We start from the raw sequence: 10,899 nt of genomic DNA on the forward strand, positions 1-10,899 counted from the left end.
CTCTTCCGAGCAGCTCGGTTGACCACCAAATCCTAGTACAGGATCGGCAGGCGCTGCAGTTCTGTTGTGAGCAGCTTAACCTCTGAATTTCGGGCAGTGCCGGAGGCCACGGTCACGGGGAGAAGCAGGGTCCCGGGAGCCCTCTCAGTGCCCTGAGGCAAGTGTTCTGTCTCATTTGAGGGGAACAGCTGAGGCTGCCTCCATACCTGGGAATGGCAGCAGAGCCGTGTGGTACCCACCACGTCTCCTGAGGGGGCAGTTTGCGAAGTCAGTGGCAGCAGCAGCAGGACTTCGGCTTGGCTTCCTTATGCGTCGACAGCTAGAGGCCGTTTACCTCTCAGGTACCCCCTTGTCACGTGGGCTCCCGGCTTCTCCTCAGATCTACGTGGTGCTCCAGATGGATGTCTTGGCAGAGCCCTTTAAGATGGGATTTCCAGGGCACACTCTCCCAGGTGGCCTGCCGTGTAAGGCAGTTCGGTGTCTGACTTCATTGAAGGGCTCTCCGTGCTTAAAAGGGTCTGTCACACGAGGGCCATTTGCTCTCTTAACGGGATACGGGTTTCCCACATCATCACAGGTCCTCAGGCTTGTCAGTAGGAGGTCTGGCAGTGGTCCGGTGTGTAAAGGGGGGGGGCCACAAGAGGCAGTTTGTGACTTGCAGAGTCCCCTCCCTCCCACACACGCACACCCTGTATTGAAGAGAGGTTTCAGGTTCCCAAAGCGCAGGTCTGTTAGCGACCAGCAGTGGGATTGCATCACCAGGAAAACTCTTCATCTTTGCCTTAGAAGAGTGCAGTCCCGAGGCTTTCCCAGTCCCTTCCTCCTGGATTCTGACTTGGCTGAGGGGTCAGTGTGGGAGGCTCGGCCACGTCCTGAAAAGTGCTGCCCCAGGCTTTGAACCCAGCTCTCCTCTCCTCATTTGCTTTGGGACCTTGTGGGTGTTCTCTGAGCCGGCTTTTCCATCTGTAAATAGTGTGATGGCAGCTTCCACGGCCTGTTAGAGCTAAAGGTGGTGATTCGGTGTCTAGCAGAGGGCCTGGCACAGGGTCGGCCCTTACGGGTGCTTTCATACACAGCCACTTCGTGCTCCCCTGCTTTCTTGTCAGGGAAGGGGCCAGGGATTTGGTGGAGCCTTAAACATGGCTCTTCCCTTCACGGAGTTCACTGCCCGGGGGAGGCCACAGACGGTTAGTTAACAGCCCAGGAAGGTAACCGCAGGAGTACACTGGGGGGGGGACGTCTTACTCCACTGTGGAGTTTGAAGGTTTTCAGGAACTTGAAGGGGGCTAGGAGGTGACTGGGAGTTAGTCGCCGAGCAGAGGTGCGGGCAGAGGGGAGCGCACGAGGGGCTAGGTTGAGGGGTAGGTGCCGACTAGAGGCAGCTGGAGCTCCTTACTAGTTCTCAGAGCCAGCCTGTTCTGGTGTGGCGTGTGCCTCGGTGAAGCTCTGGAGCAGAGCTCTTCCCTGCTCCTCCGCCGCAGTCCTGTTGACGTGTGAGCGGTCCTTGTGGGCGCTGTCCTGTGCCTCTTGGAACGTTTAGCCGGATCCCTGGCTTCTGTCCACTATGCCAGAAGCACCTTCTGTGACGACCAGAAATGTCTCTAGACACTGCCACGTGTCTCCCCGGGGTGAAACGTCCCCAGGGGAGAGCTACTGCTCTCAGGTTCCGGACACCCCCGCTAATTTAAATTCTCCAGCACCTGCTCACTTAGCTCTCTGAGCTTACTTGCTGTGCAGGTGGGTGAACACCTGCCTGTTAGTGCTGCCTCTGTGCCAGTCCTGCTTGGGCTCTTCCCTGAGCTGGTAAGAGGGGATGCTTGCTTTCACTTCCTGGTGAGTATCCCAGCCCAGAGGTGATGAGCTGTAAGGCTGCCGATGGAAGGAGCTGATGAAGACAGTGGTTCTCTACAGATGCGCAGGGGTTCTGGTAGTTCTCGTCTGACTCAGACTTGTGTTGTTGATGGCAGTGGTGTCTGTACCCGTCCAAGGCAATATGGCAGGAATACAGTTTTATATTTAATAGTTGTCAGCGTGGATTTTAGTGTGTGGCAAACATTGACTCAGCAGTGTCCAGACGTGGGCATTTAGAGCAATTCCAGAGCAGACCCTTCTGGAAGTGCTTCAAACTTCTTTCCAAACCCAGCTGGCAGTTTTTTTGTAACCTTTCCATGCTGGGCCTGAGTGGGTCCTGTCTTAATGCTGTTCTCTAGAGAAATAAATCTTTTTTATCTTTTCTTATATCAGTTCATCTTGTATTCCTTTTCCTGTTCCCTGTATGGTAAGTGGCAGATTAAAACAGATTTCAGATGGATTAATTGGAATAATTACCTCAAGGCTAATTGCATACTTGCTGCTATTTTTAATCACTGCTGAGTGGTCTGTGGTTGCGGTGGCCACATGCCCAGAGACCCAGGCCTTAGCCACCTGTCTGGAAATTACTGTATCACCCAGCCATGAGACATGCAGTGGTGAGCGCAGCCTGTGACTTCCAGATAACAGTTGATATTGGGTGGAGCGGGCACCCCTTCAGTTCTGGGCAAAGGACTGATCATGTTCAGCTGGTTAAAAGCAAAATTTAGCTTTCTGGCTTAAAATAGTTGGGAATGTAGGGCAGATAGGTCTGGGCCACATCTCTTGTGTGGAATCTTCTGATTCCGTGAGAGGGGGAGGAACTTCAGGAAGAAGTCAGGGCTGTTTATTCTCAGGAGGAGCTGAGCTACGGGGTGTTGGCCGGCCTTGGTTCTGCCAGGCGTGAGAAGAAGGCAGAGGGCAGCAAAGGAAAGGAAGCAAGCAGGCTAGTGACGGTCTAAGTCATGAAGGTCAGAGAAAGCAGAAAATAAATAGGCCATAAAAGTTTCAGGGCTGGCTGGCCATTTTTGGCTGGGCCATTGGTGTGCTGCTGTTACTGGGGTATGATGCTAACTCGCTGGAGGCATGGGCTCATCTTTGCGGACTTTTTCCCTGGAGGTGGTTGGAATACCTGGATCCTTTGCTGAGGTCAGTGAGGCCCCCACGACAGATTGGACCTTGTCACTGGGAAACACAGACGGGCTTTTCTTCCTACCCCTCGTTACCTACCTCTCCCCACCGCCACTCCCATCAAAAAACAAAAACCAGTGTAGCATAGACACTGAAACCGAGAGTTTGATTAGAGTTCCAGTGCCACCGCTTTAGCTGTTTGACTTTGGGCAAGTTACTTAACCTCTCTGGGCCTTAGTTTGCCTCTGCAGAATGGGGCTGTTGAAGTCCTAGAGTTGTTAGCGGGGATTGATTCTCTTTCACGTGACCGAAGGCTTGAGGTTTTGGTGAAGTGTCTGGAAACAAGCTGCCTCTGTGCTCAGCTGCTTTCTCTTTATACCTTGATGTGTACAGAATTGGGACTTGGAGCAGGTTGGCCTTCCTCCTTCTGGGTCCAGAAAGCCCCAGCACTGCTTCACCATGTTAGGCCGTGTGTCTTCTAGGAGGTTCAGGTGTGATTATAACTTGAGTCTGAGCTCACAGTTCTGCCCCTGTGCCCAGGTGGCTGGCCTGCTGCCCCCCAAATCCTAAGTGAGGTCCTGTAGACCTCTCAGTGGTGAGGCAGGCTCATGGGGGCTGCCAGAGCAGGTGCCCCCGCTGGAGGGAGGTGTCGCCAGGCAGTCCTGGTGATCTCGGCCAGGCCCTCCATCTCTGGCTCTGTCTGCCCTGGGCAGGGCACAGAGTAGATGGGGAATGGCGGCCACCTTGGAACTGTGCCTTAATAATTCCGTCTCCGAGGCTGTTCCCTAGAGCAGAGGTGTGTAGTCCTGCACAGCCCCTTTTAAAGAGTCTTCCAGACTCCTCATTTGACCTACACCTGATCCTCTGAGGAAGGACTTGCTGCAGTCTGTTGTTTTGCAGATGTAGAAACTGAGTCTTCACAGCAGTAGGAACGTTGACCTCGACACACACACACACACACACACACACACACACACACACACGTCATCTAGCGTCTGCTGTATGCAGAGATGAGTAAGGCCTTTGCAGAGCTCTGTCTTGTAGGGAAGACAGGTGCCACAAGGCCGAACTGCAGTAGCAGAGAGGGTTGGGTGGGTGGTGTGGCGGAACCCAGCCTGGGGAGTTGAGCAGAGCTTCCCAAGAGAGGGGAGACTTTTCAAGAGTCACTCTTAAGGCATAGTGTGGTGAGTGACAGCCAGGCTCTTGCTCTGGGTGCTTGCGGCACACTGGTCACTGCTGCATGGGGGTGGGGGTGGGGGCGGTGCTTGGGCTCAGTGCAGGGCAGTACCAGCCTCAGGTATTTCCCCTCTCCCTTCCCTGTGAGAACAAAAGAGGAGGAGGCACTGGAACTTTTCTTCATGCTAAGGTTAGGCCTGGACCCAGGGTATATTAAGTTTCAAGCTGGCAGACTGGCACTTTCAAGCAGTTTGTCTTGTAGCAAGTAAGTTCCTTAGCAGTAAATAATCCTCTGTGGTCTCTGTTGGACATTTTCTGCTGAAGTTTGGACAGAAGAGCTTCCTCTGATAGGACTTGGAGCCTCCCACTCGCAGCAGAGCTTGATACTGAGGACGGGGTCAGTAGGCTGTGTCATAGCTGCCAGGAAGTTCTGGAAGACCCGTGCCAGTGAGCTCTTCAGGTGGGGGTCAGTGAGCACCAGGGTCATTTCTGTGGGCCCGTGTGGCCTTGCTTCGGCACTAGTTCTTCTGAGGCCTGGGCTGGGGAACAGGAACCTGGCATGACTTGCTCTTTGTTCTGGAGCACTTTGGGAGGTGGGGGGCACTTAAAATTTGACCAGCGTCTGGATCTGCTGCTTCTGTGTCACAGGATGCAGTTCCTTGCTGAAGATGGGAAGTCAGGGCCCTTGGCAGGTCCTATAGCCAAGTCAAACAGAGTAGTAACACTCGTTAACAGTAAGGAAGGTTGCCTGCAACCGGTACTGCAGGTCTAGGCCTTAGAAACATGCCTTGGATTGCCTTTGGGGAACTGGACTTCACTCTTTGGGAAAGTCCCGTGTTAATATGGGACTGTCTTGGAGCCCAGATCTGCACTCCCCTAATGTGGAGTGACAAGAGAGAGCATAGGATAAGCTCTAGAGCTCCTAGCCCTGGGAGGGGGCCCAGGAAGCCTCTGCTGCAGGGGGAGCCTGGATGAAGGTTGTCCCGGACGCCTGGCTTGTGTCACGTGCTCAGTAAATGGGGGTGCCAGGCATCCTGCATTATCTCTCTGAATTCTCATGGTAGCCCTGCAGGGGGGCCTCCCGCTGCTCTTCTCTAGGGGTGCTAACCAGGAAGACATATAACTCTAGTTCTGCCTAGAAGAGAGGAGGCACTGACCCTTTTCACAATCTCATCGTTAGTCACCACAAAGGAATGTTGTAAGTGACAGAGCACAGAGCAGCACCACATGAACACCCGAGAATCTACTGCTGTCCCTGCAGTTGGCCCAGCATGTGACTCAGCTAAGGCGACAGAGCTCAGGTTCTAAGCCAGGTCTCTTCAACTCCTCAATCCCTGTATGGCATTTCTCTCTGGGCCTCCAGATATTTTCTTAAAGATTTTTTTTTTTTTTTAATGCGGACCATTTTTTAAAGTCTTTATTGAATTTGTTACAATACTGCTTCTGTTTTATGTTTTGGTTTTTTTGGCCAGGAGGCATGTGGGATCTTAGCTCCCCGACCAGGGATCGAACCCACACCCCCTGCATTGGAAGGCGAAGTCTTAACCACTGGGCCACCAAGGAAGTCCTTAAAATTTTTTTGTGTGTGTATTTTGGCCATGCCGCGCGGCATGTGGGATTGTTCCCCGACCAGCGATCGAACCCAGGCTTCTGTAGTGAAAGCGCTGAATCCTAACCATTAGGCCACCAGGGAACTCCCGCCTGCAGATGTTAACAGATGTTGTTTGAGAGAAGGTTCCCTGGTCAGTGCTCAGTTAAAGTCAGCTGTAGTAATTCTCAGGTCCTTTAACATACCAATGCTTTCTTAAACTCATCAATATTTTCAGATTGATTTGACTGTGGACATTTGTCTGTAGTTATCTCACGGGACTGTTATTTACAGAGCAAATTGAAAACCTCTGGTCGAGGAGCAGCTCAAAGGGGAAAATCCCTAAAATGAGAGCTCTTTTCTCCGCCCTCCACATGGCCCCAAATCAGATTTCTGAATCAGAGGTACTTCTCTCTAGGACTTTTTATTCGCTCTTGCATCTAGTTCTTGCCCACGTGGGGGCAGCCTGGCCATTTTGAGGAGTCCTTCCCAGGCCTGTGGTGTTTCTGACCATTGCTCCATCCACGTCTTCACAGCTACCCTTGAGAAGGAGCTGATTAGCAGCTGAATAGAGAAGATTGGCGGTCCCGGGCGGCAGCCAGGGAACCCTGAGCAGGGGGAGGAGGCCTGTGGCTGCAGAGCTGCCATGGTTCAGTGGAGGGCTTAGTGGGAGTGCCTCATGGCTGCCAGGCTCCCAGTGAGGGCCTGCACTCAGGGAGCTGAGTTTGCTTCCAGAGTTTCAAATCGGACAGACATTAGCTGTGAAGAGGACAGCCATCTACCCACATTCATTGGTTTGAGCAGTTTTCAAAATCATGTAACCTGATGAAGAAAATAAATAGATACTTGAGTGTAATGGGAATTCTTAAAATATTGCAAACACAGCTGTCTTCAAGATTTTGGATCCCCCAAAATGAAGGTTTTTGAAAACATTTTTTCCAAGTAGACAAATTCTCTTTTTGAACCTTGCAGCCTTAGTTCTCTCTGGTGACTCAGTGCTGTCAGCGTCTGTCTGCCTTGGCGGCCTCTGCCAGCCCAGGGGTGGGGGAGGGGGAGATGCGGTTCTTACCTTCTCCCCAGGGTCTGGCCTGAGTCACTCCATGGGCCTCCAAAGCCACTGAAGGGGTGCCCTCTTGGGGACCCTTTGAAAGAAGGGCTCCTGGCCTGTGCAAGGAGATTCCTGCTTCGACTTCTGCCTTAAGACCTGCTTTTACCTCATCCCAGGTTTTCCCTTCAGTGGTTTCTGGGCAAAAGCATCCTGGAACTTAACACGTTATTTCCTCCCACGTAGATCCTTGAACATGTCATGTAATGGGGTGGAGGGTGGCCGTTAAGACCGGGACCCTATTTCTGTCTCTGTAACCCTGGGGATCTTTGGTTGTCCATCGACTCTCCGTGCTCACGTGCTCTGTGTTTCTTTTCAGTGGATATGCCGCTGATGAAATCACTCACTGCATCCGGCCTCAGGACATCAAGGAGCGCAGAGCAGTCATCATCCTCAGGAAGTAAGTGTCCTGGTGTCTGGCTTCTGCAGACCTGACTGCAGGTGGAGTTCTGGGTTCCTCTGTCAATAGCCCTCAGCATGAGGGCTGAGCAAAAGCACACACTCCCAGTGTTTGTGGGCTGGGTCTTGAGACGGGATTTGGGGGACATTCTTCCAGGCCCTGCCTCCCCCCACCTCTTCCTTTTCCTTCCTCCTTGGTTCTGATTGGTCACGTGTGCTTCTCACTGAGTATTTTTAGATTGCGCCTCAGCAGCTTGCTTTAAAAATGCCTGGGTTTTCACTTCTGGGAGGAGCAGGGGGTGAGGACAGGGGACATAGGTGGGTGGCTGGCTGCGTGTTGAGCAGGTCATGGCTTGTGGCTGTCCCCTTTCTTTGGCCAGGGGGTCAGGGACGCACTGACCAACATTGCCAATCCTGGCATCTCCAGCACTTCTTTTTTTTCTGCTCACGAGGTGAATGGACTGACCACGTGGACGCTGGGTCAAGACAGTCCTGCCTTGAGGCAGGGGTCCTGAGAAGGCTGGCTGATTGCCCAGGCTCGTGTAGTCGTCAGTGAGCAGGACAGTGCCTAGACCCAGGCTGGAGCAGGATGTCCTATAACTTGCCTTATTTGTGTTTTCTTTTTAATTTAAGTAAACTTTATTTTTTAGAACAGGTTTAGGTTTACAGAAAGTTGTGAAGACAGCAGAGAGCTCTCCGTTCCCCTTCCTGGTCATGTCTCACATCAGTGTGGTACGTTCATCACAGTCACGAAACCAATACTGATCCGGGACGGTTAACTGGAGTCCATCCTTTACTCACATTTCCCTAGTTTCTCCTCACGTCCTTTTCTGTCCCAGACCCCACAGGACGTGCAGTTGTCGTGTCACCTTAGCTCCTCTCCACTGCGACACTTTCTCAGACTTGCCTTATTCGTGGTAACACTGACCGCCAGGTGTGTGGTGGAAGGCCCCTCAGTTGGGGTGTTGCCTCGTGGTTACACCGGGGTCGTGGGTCTGGGCAGGAGACCGCAGAGGGGCAGCGCTGCTCTCCTCACGTCACGTCCAGGGCGCAGGACCTTCCACTGTCAACGCTGACCCTGAGCGCCCAGCTGAGGCTGCGTTCGTCACTGTTGCCCCCTGTCCACACTGTCCTCCCAGGAGGGACGTCGCTGTGAGCGGCCCACACGTGAGGAGTTGGGGGTGAGCGCCACCTCTTTGAGGGTGGAGTCGCCACACAGATTGCCTGGAATCCTTCTGCACAGGAGATTTTGTGTCTTGTCCCCCACTTGTTTATTTCTTCGTTCACTCATTCCTGACATCAGTGTGGACTCGTGGTGTCTGTTCTGTGCTCAGCTTGTCCCAGCTTTGGCCATCGGGAGCTCTTTCTTTTTTTTAAGTACATCCTTACTCTCTGGCTTGTCATCTTTTTTTGTTTGTTTGTTTTTTGTTTCGCGGTACGCAGGCCGCTCACCGTTGTGGAGCACAGGCTCCGGACGCGCAGGCTCAGCGGCCATGGCTCATGCGGCCAGCCGCTCCGCGGCACGTGGGATCTTCCCGGACCGGGGCACAAACCCCTGTCCCCTGCATGAGCAGGCGGACTCTCAATCCCTGCGCCACCAGGGAAGCCCTGGCTTGTCATCTTTTTAACTGCAGTTTATCACTTCTGCATCTTGGCCCTTTGGGTCTGGAGCTCCAGTACATTGTGGTAGTGATGTCTCTTTGACATGGCCCTGCCACTTTGCCAAGTCAGAACATTGAGTCTGTTTTATCATCTATAGGATGGAGATGACCCAGACCTGTGGGACAGTCCTGCGGTGCGGGCAGGGCGCTGGGCACCTAGGGGAACTCCAGTCAGTGGTCAGCCTGGCAGCGTTCCTCCTCTAGCCTAAGAATATTCCCAGAATACATCAGAAGAAGGGTTTTTATCTGCTTTTCCGCTTGCTTTTCCTGTGGTTCCCAACACAGTCCAAAACCCAGGACCCGGAGGTGAGGCAGCCCAATGTGTTGCTCCCTTCTGGCCTTTCCTTCCCAGTCATTTCTTGTCAGGTGTGCCTGGTACCTCCAGTGGCAGCCAGAGACCAGGTGGCCCACCCGGGGCAGGAATGAGGGTGGGGGGGGGAGTAGAACCAGGGCAACGCCTCCTAGGTGTTCCTTCCCAGGTCCTCACAATAGCTCATCCCAGGGAAGGCTTCACTGGAGGTACAGGAGGAAGTGGCCAGAGCTGGAGTGTTGGGTCATTCTTCTGGCTGTTTCCTTCCTCGAGCGGTGGCTCCTGTACCTGTCTGCCCAAGCCGGATGCTTCTTGGTGGAGCTAGGACTCTGCACTGTTGTTGTGTTTTTGTTTATTTATTTGTTTGTGGCTGCGTTGGGTCTTCGTTGTTGCTGCGCGTGGGCTTTCTCTAGTTGCGGCGAGTGGGGGCTACTATTTGTTGCGGCACGCTGGCTTAGCTGCTCCGCGGCACGTGGGATGTTCCCGGACTAGGGCTCAAACCCGTGTCCCCTGCACTGGCAGGCGGATTCTTAACCACTGCACCACCAGGGAAGTCCCCAGGACTCTGCACACTGTTAACCAGCTCACCCCGGATGCTCTTTGGCCAGCTGAGCCCCTGTAGCGTTCTGACCAAGGAGAATGGCTGTTGTGGGTGACTGGGCTCTTTGACCTTCTGCCCTGAGTGGGTCCAGGAGCCAGCCAGGGACTGGGCTGGAAAGGAGTGGTTGGGTGCCCCCACCTCCGCAGCTTCCCTAGGCTGGTGAAGTGCCCAGCTGTAGGCAGGGCCCCCCCCCCCCGACCCAGGGGACCAGAGGAGAGGCAAGGGTAGCTCTCTTGCCTGAGTAAAATCCAAGGTCTTTGTTGGACTTTGCCTGTCCATCCAGCCTCCTCCCTTGATGTTCTCCCTGTTGTCTCCTTCCCACTTACGTTAAATTACCTGCGGCTCCTACTGTGGCCCACACACTGATGTCCCAGACTCTTGCAGCAGTGTGGCCTCTGTGGGGAATGCTTTCCCTTCTGACCCACCCCCACCCCCCAGATGACCCACATATACGCACCGAAAGTTGGTTAACCTAGCCTTCCTTCAAGGCTCGAGGGTCAACCATTTTGACACGCAGGAAGCATCATATACATGTAGCTCTCTTAGCCCACCCCCTACCCCCTGCTGTCACAGCCTGTACACTTGCCATTGTGAGTTTCCAAAGCTGTGTTCTCTGGGGGGCAGGGAGAGCCCTGTTCATCCGAGTCCCAGCACTGAGGCCGGTCCAGAGGAGGACAGCTCCGGTCGATGAGCAGCACCAGGTACAAAAGGACAAGCTGGTGACCTGATGAAAAGGGGTGCATCCTGGCTCAGGCGCTGCCCAGGGGTCAAGGATGTGGTCTTGGTGGGTGCCTGGCTGACTCTATGTCCTTGGGTGAGGCCACATCCTGACAGATGGGACCTGGGCACTGAGCCCGGCCCTGCTCCTCGTAGGCAGGTAGGGTGGAGCCAGCTCTGCCTTCTCTTAGGTTCAGATAAAGATCGCACAGGCTGCAGAGGGAGGGCCTGGGGCCTCTGTCACCACTTCAGGCTGGTCAGCACTGCGTTAGTCTTCCTAAGGGCCTCACGGGGGGAGACGGGTGCGCGGCGGTCAAGTGCTGCCTGGTTCAGCAGAACACGGCTCCTTTGTACGTGGCTGGT

At 53.9% G+C, this 10,899-nt stretch overlaps 1 protein-coding gene across 1 annotated transcript in view; it reads left to right on the forward strand.

Annotated features, from left to right (window-relative positions):
* Positions 1-10,899, forward strand: part of ALKBH5 (alkB homolog 5, RNA demethylase) — a 22,821-nt gene that overhangs the window by 1,856 nt on the left and 10,066 nt on the right. The window contains exon 2 of the mRNA XM_007448386.1: positions 7,168-7,248. Within this exon, the coding sequence (XP_007448448.1) occupies positions 7,168-7,248 (81 nt within the window). The remainder of the gene's footprint in view (positions 1-7,167; positions 7,249-10,899) is intronic.

This window comes from Lipotes vexillifer, unplaced genomic scaffold (assembly GCF_000442215.2).
Source record: "Lipotes vexillifer unplaced genomic scaffold, Lipotes_vexillifer_v1.1 scaffold533, whole genome shotgun sequence".
Taxonomy (NCBI): Eukaryota; Metazoa; Chordata; class Mammalia; order Artiodactyla; family Lipotidae; genus Lipotes; species Lipotes vexillifer.